At 49.3% G+C, this 20418-nt stretch overlaps 1 protein-coding gene across 2 annotated transcripts in view; it reads left to right on the forward strand.

Moving 5' to 3' along the window:
• Positions 1-2087: 2087 nt before the first annotated feature.
• Positions 2088-20418, forward strand: part of CHRNA5 (cholinergic receptor nicotinic alpha 5 subunit) — a 59537-nt gene continuing 41206 nt past the window's right edge. Inside the window, exons 1-2 of one of the 2 annotated variants that reach the window (XM_075897598.2) lie at positions 2088-2382; positions 16811-17008. In XM_075897598.2, the coding sequence (XP_075753713.2) occupies positions 2229-2382; positions 16811-17008 (352 nt within the window). In that variant the 5' untranslated portion in view covers positions 2088-2228. The remainder of the gene's footprint in view (positions 2383-16810; positions 17009-20418) is intronic. The other variant, XM_075897599.2, reaches the window with a different exon arrangement.

The raw sequence follows: 20418 nt of genomic DNA on the forward strand, positions 1-20418 counted from the left end.
AAATCATTTCAATATTTTCATTAAGGCTCTCTTATGACAAATTCTCTAATTCAGGCTCCCATAACAAACAGGCACACTGATCTGTTCTTCTGTAAAACAAATAATTGGTATAAAATACCATTTGGATCAGTGATAGTATAACAATAAAATCTGTAACATACAAACATTCAAAAAGATTAATTGCTAAAAAGGATTGAGTTGAAAATATTGCTCATTTTCTAAGAATATACGCTAGAAACACATATGCATACATGTACATCACAGTAGTACCCAAAACAATTTTAGGGTTTTAAAATCATTGCTAATAAACATTCTAGTTACTAAATATTGCATTAAAGTCATTTGACCTTTTTCTCCTTTCTTTTCTCTCCACAAACTGAAAAGTGTTATGAGGTAATACCTCAAAGCAGAAATATATTGATTTGAGTATGTCAATTACTATTATTTTCTGTTTTCATATGTATCTTTTAAAAAGTATAATTATATTGCTATAAAAATAATCAATAGCAGCATTTAAAAATCAGTTTTACTGATAAACCTCCTCCCCCAACCTGGGGCTGGGAGAGGATTGAAGATCCACTGGAGTTGCAGGAGGATTAGGCAGAATTAGTGGTTTGTTTGAGACGCTGGGAAGACGCTGGGATTGATCTAGGTTTATAGGGGCAGAATTATTTGCTAGTCAGACAGCTGGACAGATGTCAGAATGACAGGTGTTAATGTAAGGACCAAAATCAATACATTTGCAGGCATCAGCCACATTAATTCTCACACACATACACTGGAGGGAGGGAGGAGAAATTAAAAAAAAGAAAAGAAAACAGAAGACAGCCCAAAAATATCCCAAAAGTAAAACTCAGTGTAGTATGTGTAACCTTTCTGCCAGGTAACACCAGCAGCAGCCAGGGCTGGGTTCAATATTGTCTGGGACTTTAACCTGGACGGCCTCCGTTCGTTGTCTGACCGCAAAGAGACAGGCAACACCAGCAAGATCCAATCACAAGCTCTTTATTGAATAGTGGGCACTACGATAGAGAGCAGCCCGTCTCCAAAGTGAACCAGCCACGATTTCATTAACAGGTAGGCTTATATAGACAGTTCCGTCGCGTCATAGACTATTTGCCCAAGCAACCCACCCCCCTTTATCAGTTAGAAACTTTTAATATCCATGCACCCCTGGCCAACTATACATCATGGCCTTAAGCAATTCATAATGCATCAGCAATTTCTTATCAGCCCAAAAGACAGGTACTGGGCAACAAGGAGACAGTTTGTTATGGCCAAAGGAGAACATAAACAGGGAGTTTGGAACAAACGGGGGAGAGCAGAAACAGGGAGTCTCCTTATCAGTTCTCAAAACAAACTGTTCCTCATCACAGCAGGTACAAAAATGCAGCTTCTTACTTATCTCATTTTGCAACTTGAGCAAGCGTGTAGGGGGCGTCCCTGCTTGAACCTATCTCCAGTTCTGTCCAGGGACTACCCAGAAACCTTTGTTCCATCTGCTTTAGCATAACTGCACTAAGCCTAATTTTCTAGGGCCTAACAATATCTAGGGCATCCTCTCCATCCATCCAACACAGAACTAGCTGGAACTCTCACCAAGTAACTTGGTAATAGAAATGTAGCCCTGTTAGTCTGGTGTAGCTGAAACAAAAGACAGGACTATGCAGCACTTTAAAGACTAACAAGATGGTTTATTAGGTGATGAGCTTTCGTGGGCCAGACCCACTTCCTCAGATCAAATAGTGGAAGAAAATTGTCACAGCCATAGATACCAAAGGATACAGTGAAAAAAATGCACACACATGAAATTGACAAATCACATTTCAGAACAGAGGGGGGATGGGGGGGGAGGTTAATGTCTGGCGCAGGACAAGGAAGAGGGGGAGGAGACACAAACCCCTCATTTACCTCAGCTCAGATGTGTGCCCCCCCCCAGGCAGGGCTTCAAACCACAGGGGGCTTCCAGATCAGGATACCCCTCCCCCTTGACTCAGTTCACTTGATGGGTAGGGGCCCCAGGCATCTCGTGCGGCCCCATTCAGGCAGGAAAGCAGGTACCGCCTCAACCGTCCCCGCCCCGCCCCTTAGAGGAGGAGCGCGCGGGCTCGGGGGGGAGGACGCCGCGCGCTCGCCCGCTCCTCCTCCTCAGCTCCCCGGCGAGCGGGGCTGTCGCGCTTCCCGCTGGTTTCCAGAGCCTGTGGCAGCGCCCCGCGCCGGGCTGAGCGATGGCGGAACAGGGAACCCAGGCGCGCCGCGTCCTCTTCCCTGGCAGCCCGCTCCTGCTCCTCCTCGCCTGCCTCTTCGCGCCTCTCCTCGGGCTGCCCGCTCCGGCCAGCAGCGCCGCCGCCTCCAGGGGCAGCGCCCGGACCCCTCACCCGGGTGAGCTGCACCCTCCCCCCTCTGAGCCGGGGGCCGTGAAGGCGTGGGGGAGGGGGCATGATGACGCTTGGGGGAGGGGAGTCTCCGTGGGACATCACGACTTGAGGGGAGTTTTTAACACCGGGGCTCCCCTCACAAGCTGCCCGCCTCGCGCGTGGAAAGCGCTGAGCGCCGCCAAGGGCGGGATCGAGTCCTGCTCAGCCTCCCCCCCAGGCTAGGGATGGGAAGGGTTACCCGTTCGGGCTATCGGCGGGGCTGGAGCAGCTCCTCGCTCGCCCCGCCAGCAGAGGCGGTTCCGCCTCCCGGTCAGTGCTGCCTCTGCGGGAGTGGGGGAGCCGCCCCCCATCTTCAATCAGTTACACGACAGGTATAACCCCCACTGGGTGGGGTTGCGACTTCTTTGGAGGATAGGGACATAATTCAGAATGACCTTAGCAAGTTAGAAAAATGGTCAGAGGTAAACAGGATGAGGTTTAATAAAGAGAAATGCAAAGTGCTCCACTTAGGAAGGAACAATCAGTTCCATACATACAAGATGGGAAGCGACTGTCTAGGAAGGAGCATGGCGGAAAGGGATCTAGGGGTTATAGTGGACCACAAGTTGAACATGAGTCAACAGTGTGATGCTGTTGCAAAAAAAGCAAATATGATTCTAGGTTGTATCAACAGGTGTGTTGTAAGCAAAACTCGTGAAGTCATTCTGCCGCTCTACTCTACACTAGTTAGGCCTCAGCTGGAGTACTGTGTCCAGTTCTGGGCGCCACATTTCAAGAAAGATGTGGAGAAATTGGAAAGGGTACAGAGAAGAGCGACAAGAATGATTAAAGGTCTAGAGAACATGACCTATGAAGCCAGGCTTCATGAACTGGGCTTGTTTAGTTTGGAAAAAAGAAGATGAAGGGGGGACATGATAGCGGTTTTCAAATATCTAAAAGGGTGTCACAAGGAGGAAGGAGAAAATTTGTTCCTCTTGGTTTCTGAGGACAGGACAAGGAGTAATGGGCTTAAAGTGCAGCAGGGGAGGTTTAGATTGGACGTTAGGAAAAAATTCCTAACTGTCAGGGTGGTCAAATATTGGAATAAATTGCCAAGGGAGGTGGTGGAATCTCCCTCTCTGGAGATATTTAAGAACAGGTTAGATAGACATCTGTCAGGGATGGTGTATGTGGAGCTTGGTCCTGCCTTGAGGGCGGGGGGGCTGGACTCGATGACCTCTCGAGGTCCCTTCCAGTCCTATTATTCTATGATTCTATGATAACCGCTTACCTCCCTACTTTATTCTCCCCTGCCTAAAGGTTCCACACCTCTGAATAGTAAAGCTTGGGATTTTGTGAGCTAATAGTGGTGCAGCCTGGTGTGCAGCTGGCAACATCAAGGCTGTTCCAAAATGGCAAAGGATTTGGAGTTATTGATTAAATAGCCACACATTTTAGTTTGCATTCTGTGTCAACTTTTTGAAAGAGCAGACTTAAAAAATTAGAACCTGGTTTGAAGGACAAGTCAGGGCTTTAGCAATAGCATTGGAATCTTTAGGTACTTGTGCAGAAGGAGAAATCAGAGGAATTTTGTATTTTTTTTAAATAAAGAAATCTAGAGAGACCATCATTAAACAAATGCAGCTTTATTGAGCAGAAGAGAGGGGAAATACTAACAGCCTTGTTTACATGTTGAGTCTTTGCCCTTGTCAAGCAAAAGTTCTCTCAGTGTAGGTACATATTTACAAATACCAGATATCAAAGTGTTTGTACAACTACAAAATAATGAAGAATGCTGTTGTCATAATATCATATTTTGGTGTTCTTTTTGTTCTCTAAGATTCATTGCACTTATTTATTTATAAATGGATGTGGTCAGTAATTTGTAATGTATTTGCGGTGTTTGTTTACCTACGTGCCAGAGGAAAACACTTTAAAAAGTCTTAGGGGGTAGCCATGTTGGTCTGTAACTTTAAAAACAAAGACTAGTCCTGTAGCACCTTAGGGTACGTCTAAACTACATGGCTCCGTCGACAGAGCCATGTAGATTTATTGTTTTGGCAAAGGCAAATGAAGCCGCGATTTAAATGATCGCAGCTTCATTTAAATTTACATGGCTGCCGCACTGAGCCGACAAACAGCTGATCAGCTGTTTGTCTGCTCAGCGCGATAGTCTGGACGCTCCCCTGCTGACATCAAAGCCCTTTGTCGGCAGCCCCGTTATTCCTCGTGGGATGAGGTTTACCGGGGCTGCCGACAAAGGGCTTTGATGTCGGCAGGGGAGCGTCCAGACTAGCACGCTGAGCGGACAAACAGCTGATCAGCTGTTTGTCGGCTCAGCGCGGCAGCCATGTAAATTTAAATGAAGTCGCGATCATTTAAATCACGGCTTCATTTGCCTTTGCCTATCTGTCTAATCTACATGCCTCTGACGACAGAGGCATGTAGTCTAGACACAGCCTTAGAGACTAATATATAATCATGAGCTTTCATGGACAAAACCCACTTCCTTTTTAGTAATTCTTATGATACGTGACATCTATTTTTTTTGTTATTGTTGAAATGCCACTGCTATGGGTTTATGATAAAATTCTCATAAATTTTAGGCCGCGTCCCCCATGATGCACAGTGGCATCTGCATGTCCCCAACCTCAAAGTCCTGGCGGGGGAAGAATCTGCCCACCTCCAGCTTCCTGTAGAGGCTGGAGTTTTGAAAAATGTGGGTATCGTATGCCCTGCCTGACAAATATCCATGAACTGTCCTCGGTGGTCGTACAGAGCCTATAGCATCATAGAAAAGTAGCCCTTGTGATTTATGTATTGGGCTGCTTAATGTTTGAGGTGCACGGATTGGGATGTGGGTCCCATCAGTCACTCCACTGCAGTTCGAGAACCCCAAGGCAGCAAATCTGGCCACAATTGGGTCCAGGTCTCCCAAGTGGATGACCCTCCACAGTAGAATGGAATTGATGGTCCTCACAACCTGCAGAAGGAGACAAACAAACACACAAAACAGAGAAAGAGAGGGACTGCAGCCCAAGAGTGCCTTACCTCCATGAGGAGGGCCCCGATGGTGGACTTCCCCATGCCGAACTGGTTGCCCACAAACCGGTAACTGTCGGGGGTGGCAAGTTTCCAGATGGTGATTGCGACCCGCTTCTCCATAGACTCATAGACTTTAAAGTCAGAAGGAACCATTATGATCATCTAGTCTGAACCCCTGCACAATGCAGGCCACAGAATCTCACCCACCCCCTCCTAGAATAATCCTCTCTCCTATATCTCAGATATTGAAGCCTTCAAATACTTTGAAGGCCCCAAGATACAGAGAATCCTCCAGCTGTGATCTGTGCCCCATGCTACAAAGGAAGGCGAAAAACCTCCAGGGCCTCTGCCAATCTACCCTAGAGGAAAATTCCTTCCTGACCCCAAATATGGCAATCAGCTAAACCCTGAGCATGTGGGCAAGACTCACCAGCCAGACACCCAGAAAGTTCTCTATAGTAACTCCTATCATCCCTCCATTGGCCTATTTCCCACGGATAGTTACCAAGTCAATTAGTTACCAAGATCATGTTATTGTATCAAACCATCCCCTTCATAAACCCATCTAGTTTAATCTTGAAGCCAGCTAGATCTTTTGCCCCCACTACTTCCCTTGGAAAGCCGTTCCAGAACCTCACTCCTCTAATGGTTAGAAACCTTCATCTAATTTCAAGTCTAAACTTCCTACTAGCCAACTTATTTGTTCTTATGTCCACATTGGTATTAAGCTTAAATAATTCCTCTCCCTCCCTGGTATTTATACCTCTAATATATTTAAAGAGTGCAATCATGTCCCATCAGCCTTCTTTTGGTTAAGGTAAACAAGCCAAGCTCCTTGAGTCTCCTTTCATAAGACAGGTTTTCCATTCCTCGGATCATCCTAGTGGCCCTTCTTTGAACCTGTTCCAGTTTTAATTCATCCTTCTTAAACATGGGAGACCAGAACTGCACACAGTATTCCAAATGGGGTCTCACCAATGCCTTGTACAATGGCACTATCACCTCCTTATCCGAACTGGAAATACCTCGCCTAATACATCCCAAGACCGTATTAGCCTTTTTCACGGCCATGTCACAATGGCGGCTCATAGTCATCCTATAATCAACCAGGACTCCGAGGTCCTTCTCCTCCTCCGTTAGGGTATGTCTACACTACAGCGCTAATTCGAACTAACTTAGTTCGAATTAGTTAATTCGAACTAAGCTAATTCGAATTAGCACAGCTAGACTTAAAAACTAGTTCAAATTAGCGTTTTGCTAATTCGAACTAGCATGTCCACACAGAGTGGACCCTGAACAGAGGTTAAGGCTGGCCGGAAGCAGTGCCGGCAGGGCATCAGATGAGGACATAGAGTGTGGAGCTGCTGTCTCAGGCTAGCCGAGGGCTGTGCTTAAAGGGACCCGACCCCCACCCCGGACAGACAGTTCTCAGGGTTCCCTGCTTGCAAAGCAGTCCTGGCTGGTAGTGCCCTGAGTGCCCACATGCGGAACATCACAGCACTCGGCCATCAGCCCGGCTGCACTTGCCGCAGGCTGCCTTCCGGGGGGAGGGGGCAATCGGGGGGGCTGCAGGAGAACTTCCACCCCGAGAAGCCCGCAGAGCCAGCCCAGTCCTCCCCATCGGGGGCACGTACCCCATTCCTCCCTCACCTCCTTCCACTTACCTTTCCCTAGTCCCCCTTCCTGATGTACAAAATAAAGAAAATGTGTGTTCAAAAATAGAATCTCTCTTTATTGAACAAAACTGGGGGAGACTGGGAAAAAGAGGTGGGAGAAGGGGAAGAGAGAGGCTGGGAGAGGGGAGGTCAACTAAAATGATCAGGGATTTGGAACAGGTCCCATATGAAGAGAGGCTAAAGAGACTGGGACTTTTCAGCTTAAAGAGGAGACAGAGGGGGGATATGATAGAGGTCTATAAAAGCAAGAGTGGTGTGGAGAAGGTGCATAAAGAAAAGTTCTCCATTAGTTCCCATAATAGAAGGACTAGAGGACACCAAAGGAAAGGAATGGGTAGCAGGCTTCAAACTAGTAACAGAAAGTCAACCTGTGGAACTCCTTGCTGCAGGAGGCTGTGAAGGCTAGAACTACAACAGAGTTTAAAGAGAAGTTAGATCAAGTCATGGAGGTTGGGTCCATGGAGTGGTATTAGCCACGGGGTAGAAATGGTGTCCCTGCCCAAAGTTTGTGGAAGGCTAGAGAGGGATGGCACGAGACAAATGGCTTGGTCACTGTCTTTGGTCCATCCCCTCCAGGGTACCTAGGGTTGGCTGCTGTCGGCAGACAGGCTACTGGAGTAGATGGACCTTTGGTCTGACCCAGTACAGCCATTCTAAGCTCAGGGCTCAGGGTCGGGGGTCTCAGTGGACCACCTTGATTTTCATGCAAACCTGCTCCTGGATGGCCAGGCTGGCAGCTCTCCTGCCCTAGACGGCCACTTTCCTGTGCGTAGTGCGGAGGTCGTGGACGAGGTCCACGATGTCTGCACTAGACCAGGCGGGTGCCCGCCTCTTGCGGTCCTGGGCAGGCTCCTGAGAGCTGCCAGCCTGGTCCCGGGAAGAGGCGGAGGGCTGGGGGGCATCGGGTGGGTGGCTCGAGCCGTGCCAGGTGCAGGGTCTGCTGGCTGGGTGCTGGCAGGCTTGCACCTGGCAGGGGCACCATAGCCAGCCCGTGCCCCTTTAAGGGCTCCTGGGCTGGGAGGGGGGCATAGGAGTTTCCCGGGTGGTGCCCACAGTGGCCACCAGGGAAAGCTGGGGAGGGCTAGCCTCCCACTAGTTCGAATTAAGGGGCTACACAGCCCTTAATTCGAACTAGTAAGTTCAAAGTAGGCTTAGTCCTCGTGGAATGAGGTTTACCTAGTTCGAACTAAGCGCTCCGCTAGTTCGAATTAAGTTCGAACTAGCGGAGCGCTAGTGTAGCGCCTATCAAAGTTAATTCGAACTAATGTCCGTTAGTTCGAATTAACTTTGTAGTGTAGACATATCCTTACTTCCAACTGATGTGTCCCCAGCTTATAACTAAAATTCTTGTTATTAATCCCTAAATGCATAACCTTACACTTCTCACTATTAAATTTCATCCTATTGCTATCACTCCAATTTACAAGGTCGTCCAGATCTTCCTGTATGATATCCTGATCCTTTTCTGAATTGGCAATACCTCCCAACTTTGTGTCATCCGCAAATTTTATCAGGACATTTCCACTTTTGGTGCCAAGGTCAGCAATAAAAAGATTAAATAAAATTGGCCCCAAAACTGATCCCTGAGGAACTCCGCTAGTAACCTTCCTCCAACCTGACAGTTCACCTTTCAGTATGACCCGCTGTAGTCTCCCCTTTAACTAGTTGCTTATCCTCCTCTCAACTTTCATATTAATCCCTATCTTTTCCAATTTAACCAATAATTCCTCATGTGGTACTGTATCAAATCCACTGCATTTCCTTTATCTAAAAAATCTGTTACTTTCTCAAAAAAGGAGATCAAGTTGGTTCGGCATGATTTACCTTTTGTAAAACCATGTTGTAATTTGTCCCAATTGCCATTAGCCTCAATGTCTCTAACTACTTTCTCCTTCAAAATTTTTTCCAAGATCTTGCATACTACAGATGTCAAACTAACAGGCCTATAGTTACCCGGGTCGCTTTTTTTCCCTTTCTTAAAAATAGGAACTATATTAGCAATTCTCCAGTCAAATAGTACAACCTCTGAGTTTAGAGATTTATTAAAAAATTTTGCTAATGGATTTGCAATTTCATGTGCCATTTCCTTTAATATTCTTAGATGAAGATTATCTGGGCCCTCCGATTTATTCCCATTGAGCTGTTCTAGTTTGGCTTTTACCTCGGGTATGGTAACATCTACCTCCATATCCTTAGTCCCACTTGTTATGTTATCATTATCCCTAAGCTATTCATTAGCTTTATTAAAGACTGAAGCAAAGTATTTGTTAAGATATTGGGCCATTCCTAGATTATCCTTAACCTCCACTCCATCCTTAGTAATTAGCGGTCCTACTTCTTTTTTTTTTCCTATTTATATGGCTATAAAACCTTTTACTATTGGTTTTAATTCCCTTTGCAAGGTCCAACTCTACCTGACTTTTAGCTTCTCTCACTTTGTCCCTAGATGCTCTAACCTCAATAAGGTAGCTTTCTTTACTGATCCCTCCCATCTTCCACTCCTTAAATGCTTTCTGCTTTTTCTTAATCACCTCTCTGAGATGCTTGCTCATCCAGCTTGGTCTAACACACCTACCTATACATTTTTTCCCTTTTCTTGGGATACAGGCTTCTGACAGCTTCTGCAACTTTAACTTAAAATAATCCCAGGCTTCTTCCACCTCAAGATCCATAATTTCTTTAGTCCAATCAACTTCCCTAACTAATTTCATTAATTTATTAAAGTTAGCCCTTTTGAAATCAAAAACCCTAGTCTTACATTTATTTTTGTTTATCCTTCCATTTAATTTGAACTGAATTAGCTCACGATCACTCGAGCCAAGGTTGTCCCTTACAACCAGTTCATCTGAGGTCCTCGCTACTCACCAAAACCAAATCTAAAATAGCATTCCCTCTTGTTGGTTCAGCAACTACTTGATGAAGGAATTCATCAGCTATCACATCTAGGAAAATCTGAGCCCTATTATTATTACTAGCACTTGTTCTCCAGTCTATATCTGGAAAGTTGAAATCTCTCATGATTACGCAGTTTCCATGAGTATTTACTTCATTAAAAACATTAAAGAGGTCTCTATCCATATCCAAATTGGATCCTGGTGGTCTGTAATGCACCTCAAGCACTATCCCAGGGGAGGATCTGATAGTTTTCTTCCCCAATGTGATTTTTGCCCAAACAGACTCTGTCTTCTTCATTCCATCACTTTTTATTTCTTTACAATCTACCTCATCTTTGATATACAATGCGACTCCACTACCTTTACCCTTATTTCTGTCTTTCCTAAACAGCACATACCCTTCAATACCTGTACTCCAGTCATGCCTAGTATTCCACCATGTTTCTGTTATTCCTATAATATCTGGTTTCACTTCCTGGACCAATAGCTCTACTTCTTCCATTTTGTTACCTAGGCTCCTCGCATTGGTGTACAAACATCTTACACCATTCTCCAGGGGGATGGCAGGCTGCAGGTGGGTGTTGCGTCGTTAGAGGGCAGGGGTGAACAAGGCACACAGCGTCAAAAAGGTGACCTTCCGCATGTGGAAGTTTTGGAGCCACTGCTAGTCATCCCTCTACTCCACAACCAGCCAGTCCCACCAGTCGGAACTGGTGTCCTGCCTCCAGAAACGCCTCTCCACTGAGGGTTTCAAGAGTGGCAAGAGTGTTGCTCCTGCAGCCAGGGAGAGGGTCCCCAGAATGAGATCAGGGTCCAGCTTGGTCAGGACCAGGAAGGCAGCTAGCACAAAGTGCTGCAGAAACTGCTGCATGGCCATGTGGGGCCATTGCATGCCCAGGGGCAGCTCCGACTCCATGGCACAAAGGAAAAAAGCTGTGGAGTCCAAAAAAGCGGGACAACCACAGCAGGCACTGCGAGAGCTTTTCTGTCCCTCGAAGAGGCAGGCAAGCATGCAGCAGCAGCAGAAAAACGTCTGTCCAGAGGGGTCCTTTTAAGCGCGTATCTCTGTTAGGCTCCGGCACCAGCACTCAGAAGCAACTGGTGACCTAAAGCCCTGCCTGAAGTGGTTCCGGATGGCCTTTTATGCGAGATAGTGTCCAATCAGTCTGGACGCTATCTTCTGAAAAAGTAGATCACTTTTTCGATGCACTTTGGTAGTGTGGAGGCACTTTTGGAAGAAGTTTTTTTGGAAGAACTCTTCCAGAAAAGCTTCTTCTGAAAGAAGCCTGCAGTCTAGACATAGCCTTAGAGTGCTTGACTTCAGCAGCCTCAGGCTTGAGACCTCCCACGCTTCCCAACCCTTTGCCCTAAGCCACCTACCTTCCTCACCCCCAAATTCTTACTCCACCCCTCATTTTCAAAAAATACAGTCATTGAACCAAAATGATTAGGGGGCTGGAGCATATGACCTAGGAGGAGAAGGCTGAAGGATTTGGGCTTATTCAGTCTGCAGAAGATAGGCCCCACATGCAGCAGACCTGGCCTCCTCAGCCTCAATGGCTGTTCTGGACGCTGTGGGCATATCATCAGTGACAGGGAGGCCTGTGCCCCCTTCCACGGCGTCCAGTGTTTCGGGGTACCGAGCGCCCCTGTCGGCATCTCTGTCGTGACCCTCTCCCTCACCTCAGAGGAGTGGTGCCCTGGATGCAACGAGGAACCCCGCAGCCTCTGTACCGGAGCCACCACTGGCGCCAGTGGTACTTGCCCCATCAGCCCCCCACCCAGACCCTACACTGAACCCGGTGCCAATTCAGGAGTCTTCGTCGTCGTGCCTCCTGATGAGGCTTCAGCAGATCCAACTCCAGTTATGCCAACTATGGATGCCAGGTCGCATCAGGAGCTGCTTTGCCACTTAGCCTCCAACCTAGGTGTCCCGGTGGAACCTGTTATAGAGGACACAAATCCTATGATAGACATCCTGTCCGATGATGCTCCCACCCGCTTGGCTTTGCCGCTTAATAAGACCGTGGCTAAGATCACAAATGCCCTGTGGCAGACCCCGGCTTCCTTAACCCCTACCTTAAAGAGAGTTGAGAGGCGCTATTATGTCCCGCGCTGTATTCCCAGACTTTCCTGGGGTTATTGGTCGTCCAAGCTGCGGCTCAGGAGGAGAGGCTTCCGCAGCTGGGGCATAAAGTGTATGCCACTGGTGGGGTGCAACTCTGTATCACAAATCAGCAGGCGATGCTGAGCCGCCACGCATACGATACATGGCAGGCAATGGACAAGTTTAAAGACAAACTTCCCCCCGAGGCCCATCAGGAGTTTGGGGCTATGACCACGGAGGGCAGAACCATCGCCCGCACGGCGCTTCAGGCCTCCCTGGACGCGGTTGACTCTGCATCCCGCATCATGGCTTCAGGGATAGTTATGCGCCATGGTGCCTGGCTCCAGGTTTCTGGGGTACCTGCTGACATCCAGAATACAATACAGGACCTGACCTTCGAGGGCAAGTCATTGTTCTCGGAGCATACCGACTCTAGGCTCCATACACTGGAGGACACTAGGTCGACTCTTCACTCTTTGGGGATCCACACGCCAGCCCCTCAGCGATGTCAGCTCCCCTACAGACAACAGGGGAGAACGCAGTCCCTAGGGTATGTCTACACTACCCTCCTAGTTCGAACTAGGAGGGTAATGTATGCATACCGCACTTGCTAATGAAGCCCGGGATTTGAATTTCCCGGGCTTCATTAGCATAAGCGGGGAGCCGCCATTTTTAAATCCCCGCTGCTTCGAACCCCGTGTAGCGCGGCTACACGGGGCTCGAACTAGGTAGTTCGGACTAGGGTGCCTATTCCGAACTACCGGTACACCTCGTTTCACGAGGAGTACCGGTAGTTCGGAATAGGACCCTAGTCCGAACTACCTAGTTCGAGCCCCGTGTAGCCGCGCTACACGGGGTTCGAAGCAGCGGGGATTTAAAAATGGCGGCTCCCCGCTTATGCTAATGAAGCCCGGGAAATTCAAATCCCGGGCTTCATTAGCAAGTGCGGTATGCATACATTACCCCGCTAGTTCGAACTAGCGGGGTAGTGTAGACATACCCCCCGGTCCCCCATGGGGATTATTGGAGACGCCGTCCTTGTTCTCCCAGTGGGGGTAGGAGGCGGCTGCGGCCCCCTCCTCGACAAGGGCTCGTCGTCGCTGCCCGAGAGGAGACAACCCCCGTGGTTGGACAGGGCTCCTCTCAACAATCCAAACACCCGTTTTGACGGGTCCCTAGAGAGTTACGTACCAGTCGCTGTTTGGGGCCAGGTTATCCCAGTTTGCCCCCGCCTGTATGTATGTGGTGCGCCACGCTTGCATGAGACTCAGACCTTTGCAGGCCTGGCTAGCGAAGGTGTTCGACCAGTCCAGGGGTCTCTGGGACACAGTACTGACGGTGCCTCCAGAAGTGATTGCAGTGGTGGACTCAGGAGGCTGTGGTTTGCAGTGGGGTTCCATTCACTGTGCTTCTCCCCTCAGTGACGTTAGTCATGGACGCTTCCGACCTAGGTTGGGAAGCACACCTACGGTGTCACAGGATCCAGGGCTTGTGGACTCCCGCAGAGTGGGCTCTGAATATAAATGTCCGGGAGCTGAGGGCGGTTAGGAGAGCCTGCAAGGCGTTCCTGATGAGATTGTCACGTCTCTCAGTCCTGGTACATCTGGACGACATGGCAGCTGTTTTTTATATCAACAAACAAGGGGGAGCCCGGTCGTCTCCCCTCTGCCGTGAGGCTTTGCTGCTCTGGGACCTTTGCATAAGACACGGTATACACTTGCAGGCGGAGTACCTGCTGGGGTGCAAAAACTTGTTTGATGCATTGAGCAGGTCCTTTGGAGCCCACGAATGGTCCCTGAAGGATATGACCCTACATCAGGTTTGCCTTAGGTGGAGTTGTCCCCTAGTAGACCTTTTTGCATCCGCACACAACAGGGGAAACAGTGGAAATGCGTACAGGATGCCAGCCGGCCAAGGCACGGTCATGGCATCGTCTCTGGAGTGCTCCTCCAGCCCCAGTAGAGAGCGGAAACAAAAATTCAAGATGGTCATGTTAGCCTCTATCATCCCAGCTCTCGACAAAGGGGATTGCTTCATGTCCCTCAATCTACAGGATGCCTATTTTCATATAACAATATATCCAGCCCACAGGCGGTTCCTTCAGTTCATAGTGGGAGCCGACTATTACCAGTACCAAGTGTTAACCTTTCAGACTTTCAGCAGCGCCATGAGTTTTTTCCAAGACCCTGGTGGTGGTGGCGGCTTACCTTCGTCACCTCAACATCATGATCTTTCCATATTTGGACGCTTGCCTATTAAAGGCCCCCACACTCGACAAAGCTACATGGGCAGTTACCACTACCGTGATGGAGTTCGAGACTCTCGGTCTCATAATCAATTTCGAGAAGTTCTCCCTGACACCGAGTCACGAACTAGAGTTCGTTGGTGCAAGACTCGATTCTCTGACCGCAAGGGCGTACTTACCCATGAAGAGGTTCCAACTAATCTGGGATTTGGTACAGACTGTATCAATTTCTCCCAGATCCCACATACTTTCCTGTCTACAGATGCTCGGCCATACGGCAGCTACCACATATGTGGTACTGCATGCGAGACTCCACCTGCGCAGCCTTCAACGTTGGCTATTCTGTTTACATGCCCAGTGCACATGGCACAAACAGGACAGTTTCTATTCCCAAACACATCAGAACCTCGCTGGTATGGTGGGACAACCCCAGGAATATGTTAACAAGGGTCCCCTTTCACGGCCAGAAGCCTTCACTGCAGATCACAACGGACACTTCCCTGCTTGACTGGGGTGCCCATTTGCAGGAACATTTAGCTCAGGGTCTCTGGACGCCCCAAGAATCCCTGCAACACATAAACTTCCTCGAGTTACGAGCAGTGTTCAATGCTTGCAAGCATTTTTTTCCACATCATCCGAGGCCTTATGATCCAGATTCTCACCGACAACGTATGCACTGTGTATTATATCAGCCGGCAAGGAGGTGCATGTTCACGCCCCCTCTGTGCAGAAGCTGTACGTTTGTGGAACTGGGTGAATCGGCAGGGTATTACCTTGACCGCATCACACCTTCCCGGCAAGGACAATGTTATCACCAATACCCTCAGCAGGCACTTCCTTCTCCAACACGAATGGGAGTTACACAACAAAGTCACTTGCAGCCTTTTACAACTCTGGGGGTTCCCCAATGTAGACCTCTTCGCCACCCGTCGCAACAGGAAGTGCCATCAGTATTGCTCATGGGCGGGCGTCCGTACAGATTCCTTGGGAGATGCTTTCCTGCTCGACTGGCGTTGCAACCAACTGCTCTACGCCTTTCTTCCTCTCCCACTCATCCCAAGGGTGCTGGAGAAAATAACATTGGAGGGTGCAACAGTAATATCGATAGCTCTCTTCTGGTCCCGACAAACGTGGCTAACACAATTATCGAGAATGTCGCTGGCCCAGCCACGATGACTACCGGGGCTGTTCAATTTACTGTCTCAACAACGCGGTACAATGATCTATCCACACATCGAGGGCATGCACCTGACGGCGTGGCTCCTAGCTGGCTCCAAGGGCATGAGTTGATCTGTTCTCAGGAGGTGAAGCACGTGCTGATTAACAGCAGGTGGCACACTACTCGCAAGACTTACCTTCAGAAATGGTACCAGTTTCAGTCTTGGTATTCAGCAAGAGATCTCGACCCCCTTTCCTTACCTATCCAACAGGTCCTAGATTATATTCTGCACCTAAAGGCAGCGGGGTTGGCGATTCCTTCCCTCAGAGTGCATTTGGTAGCAATTTCGGCCTTCTGTCTTTCTATCAACGGTTATTCGGTGTCCGCACCTCCTCTCACCAAAAGGTTTTTAAAGGGGCTTGACAACCTAAAGGGGTTCACAGGATCCCATCGGAACTGTGGGACTTCCCTTTAGTCTTGGACACTCTGACTTGCCCCCCCCCTTTGAACCACTTACGACATGCGACCTACGGATTCTCACAATGAAGGTGGCATTCCTACTTGCCATGACGTCGGTGCGTCGAGCGAGTGAATTAGCAGCTCTCTCTGCTGATCCTCCGTACACACTATTCTCTGACCATGGTGTGGTTCTTCGCGTACCACCCACCTTTCTACCGAGGGTGAATTCTGCCTTCCATATACACGAACCTATAAGCCTACCAACATTCTACCCCAAACCTCACTCCTTGCAGGAAGAGTCACGACTGCACACACTAGATGGCAGACGAGCTCTGGCCTTTTACCTCTACAGGACACGTGCCTTTAGGAAGTCTCGGTGTCTGTTCCTGTCTACAGCCGAGCGTTCCAAAGGCAAGCAGCTCTCCGCGCAACGCATCTCCAGCTTGATTGTCATGTGCATCACACGATGTTACGCTCTACGACCTCATGCCTACTCTACCAGAGGCATGGCTACATCCACTGCCTTCCTTAGGGGTGTGCCATTGCAGGATATATGCCGTGCAGCAACCTGGTCGTCTGCTCTTACCTTCGCTAGACACTATGCCCTGGCGAGCATACTGAAGACTGATTCAGCGGTGGCCCAGGCTGTCTTGTCCACAGCGCCGAGGCAATAAATCCGAAGCACACGTATAGCATTGGACCACTGCTGCGTACTCACCTCAAGTGGAGCACCCTCGGGGACACTACTCAACGAATAAGAGAGAGTAACCTTGTGCAATAACGTCTGTTCTTCGAGATGTGTGTCCCCGTGGGTGCTCCATGTTCCGTCCTCCTCCCTGCTTCGGAGCTTCTGTTTTCTCTTTTTCAGATGCTTCCGGTTGGGAGGAAATTGACAAGACCAGACCACGCTCAGCTGAATGGCGTGAGGCAGCAGCTGCACATGCACAGTCCAGTGGGGCTACTGCTAGCAAAAATCCTCCGGTTTGCGGCGCCAAGACGAGCCCAGTACCTCAAGTGGAGCACCCACGGGGACACACATCTCGAAGAATAGATGTTACTGCACAAGGTGAGTAACTTTCTCTTCTTGGAGATCTGCAAATGACTCACCCCTCAAGGGCACCATTTCGGGCACACCATGCACTCGAAGACGTAGCTAGCTTTTCTTCCCATTCCCTGAATGGAGCTCACCAGCTAGGTGTGAGAGGCATGCATGGAATGCAAGCACTTTCCCCTCACTCCCTTAGTGTTCACAGAATGGGATGAAAAGCAAACCACATCCCAAGGCACAAAGCTGCTGCCCCTCCCGACTCGCACCTGAAATGGCACCCTTAACATCCCTGCCCTCAGGCAACAGGACATGCAACTGCAACCTGCCATCCCCCTGTAGAAGCATATCACCATCGCCCTGTGGAAGATCACCACACCAGACAGCTACTGCCCCATCAGGAACCAGTTTGGCATGGTAATTCCACAGTCGGGGCCATGCTACTACAGGTAACCAAAGCCATCAAAAACATGCATAGCAGCATATTCATCGAAATAGCGTGCAGGAGTATCATCACTCTGGGCAATATCGACACCATCATGGATGGCTTTGTTGCTATGGAATTCCCTGACTGCGGAGGTAGGAGGCTATAGACATCTTGCCCATCCCCATCCTGGCCCCCTGGCCACTGTGCCTCACACTAAATATACAGGAAGGGGTATTATTTGATGGTGCTATAAATTGACCATAAGGGCTGGTTCACGGACATCAAAGTGGGGTGGTCGGGGAAGGCACACAACACTTTTAGAAGATGCATGCTGACACTTTATTCCCAGACCACACCATCAGGGTTGGGCATGTGGACATGCCCATGTATATCCTGGGCAACGCAGCCTACCCCTTGCTTCTCTAGCTGATGAAGCTTTACCTGGGCAGCCTGGACCTCTCCAAGGAGCACTTTAGTGCCAGCCGCAGCAGGTGCTGCATGGTCATGGAGTGTGGATTTGGCCACTTTGAAGGGGAGGTTCAGGAGTTTCCTCACCCGCCTGGATCTCAGCAAGTGCAACATCCCCTTCATGGTGGAGGCCTGCTGTGTCCGCCGTAACCTTTGAGAGAGTAAGGGGAAGGCTTTCCTGCCAGGGTGGGGGGCAGAGGCTGAAAGGCTGGCCAGTGCTTACAAGCAGCCAGACACTAGTGCAATTCGATGAACACATTAAGGGACAGTGCTAATTCAGGAGGCCTTGAAGGAGAGTTTCAGCCCAGGCCAGCTGAGAGACTCTACCCCAGGCCTATCCACAAGCAGTCTCTGCATTGCCTTTGTATACCTTTCCTCCCCCACCTCTCCCTTCCCACTTTCTCCCCTCCCTGCAGAGCAAATAAAAAAGACTTTTTAAAAAAACAAACAAGTCTCTTTATTTGGGGGATATAAAACAGGGGAGGGATTGGGTAAAGAACCTGGAATGGTGGGGAGGGCTCCGGGATGGAGCTGGGAGTGGCACCTGCTTTGGTTAGCTCTGGAGGCTTTGGCTGCCCTGGAGGTTCCACTGCTCTAGGTTTGGGGGCCCTGGTGGCCACTGGGCTAGGAAAGGATGCTATAGGAGTGGGGGTGAGGAGGTGACTGGTAGCTCACTCCATGCACAGGGCCATGTGCTCCATCACCCAGGTGAGGGAGGAGCATATGGCCTTGTACTGGCTTGTCAGCTGGTCCTAAGCGGTCTTCTGCTGCTCCTTGTCAGCCTGATGTTCCTCCTAGTCAGCGGCCCACTCCTGCTGTTTCTTGTCAAGCCCTCAGACGAGGGACTGGAAGCAGGCCATCTGCTCCCTCAGCAGATCTTCCCAGGTGCGTTTCTTCTGGTGGATCCCATGGAGTCAGGAGGATGGCATGGAAGGTGGTGGATGCACCACACTCACAGCTTAGCCCACCTGTGAAGAAAAGTTATAAGGGCAGTCATCCCAGGAGATAGTGTGCATGAAGCCTAGCCCTAATCTCTGAGCCAACACTGAAGGTGTTCAGACGATGGTGATGTGCTTTGAGCAAGGCCATCTGTTGACTATACAGTGGGCACTTTCCTGCAGGGGCATGGATGTCCCAGGGGATGTCTCCTTCTCCTTGTCCTCCACAACCCCACCCATGTGAAGGCTGATGCTGGGCATGTCCTGGCCTCACTCAACAATGACAGGGTGACCGGCCCCTCTCCCAGGATGGCATCAAACTGGTCGTAGTACCAGCACGTGTGTGATGCCACCCTAAAGCATCTGCTCTGTTCCCTGGCCTTATTGTAGGCCTGCCAGAGCTCCGTTAGCTTCATGCAGAACTGATCGAAGGTCCACGTGTGACCCTTCTTGGGTAGGCTGGTGGCCATCCGGCTGTAGACATCATCATTGTGCCTTCTTGTGTGAAGATCCTGGAGATTGATCTTACCTCAGACTGAGAGGAGATCCGGGAACTCTGCACCAGTTCAGGACAGTACTCGCTTGTGTCTCTGGACACTTTCAGCTGAGGGTGCTGCAGGAGTGCTGGCAGCCGTTGGCCATGGCTCCTGTGGTGTGGCACAGGGCTAGCAAGGTTGTCCTTGTGCCACAAGCCCTTCTCTTGCAGCCTGCTGCTTTAAAAGGTCCATAGGAGAAATGGGAGTAATGGAGCTGGCAGGTGTGTCTAGAGCAGCCACAAGTACAGCTGTGAGAGGCCTCTGGAGGCCAATATTTCAAAATAGCAGCAGCTGAGTGTCCTCACTAATGCTATTTCAAAATAACAGCTTTGAAATGAGCATTATTCCTTGTGGAAAACAGGAGTACAGATTTAGAAATAACCAGCCAGTTATTTCACAATAATGGTCTTGGTTGTGTGGATGCTCTGCTTATTATTTCAAAATAAGGGGAGTAATTTTGAAATAAATTTGTAAGTGTAGACCAGGGCTAAAACACAGCAGAGCTGCTCCAGTCTGAAGTGTGGCTGGTAAGTGACTCAGAGAAGTTCAGAGCGAGGCTGGGGAGTACTTTAAAGAGACTGTGGCTTCTCTCAGAAACGTAGCCAGCACACACACACTGTGCCACTGCCACATACACTCAGACTGTGCCACACACACTGCTGCACACACTCAATTTGTGTCATAAAGTCTGCCTCTCACATTTAAAGTGTCTCTCGTTCACATTCACATACTCTGTCTCTCTCTGGAGCTCTCAGCTCCACCTCTTCTGCTCAACACCCTGCCACTTTTTGGGGGCCCGGACCCGACTCTATACATAGTAATGTACCAAAATTTGTGAATTGGCCCCCATGTGAAAATTATTGCTCACCTCTGCTGTTGCTGTTGCAGCTGTCCCCAGTGGCCAATCTCAGTATTGCATCCCTCCCATCTCTGTGCCTCTCTTTTGCATTTCTCCTCTCTCTGCCCCCTCCTTTTCCATGTTATGAGAAATAGTCCCATTCCCAGCACTTCCCATTTTGCAGGCACAACCAAACCCTGACCATGGTTTAAGCTAGGGTAAGA

This window comes from Pelodiscus sinensis, chromosome 14 (genome assembly GCF_052426305.1).
Source record: "Pelodiscus sinensis isolate ZL-2025 chromosome 14, ASM5242630v1, whole genome shotgun sequence".
Taxonomy (NCBI): domain Eukaryota; kingdom Metazoa; phylum Chordata; order Testudines; family Trionychidae; genus Pelodiscus; species Pelodiscus sinensis.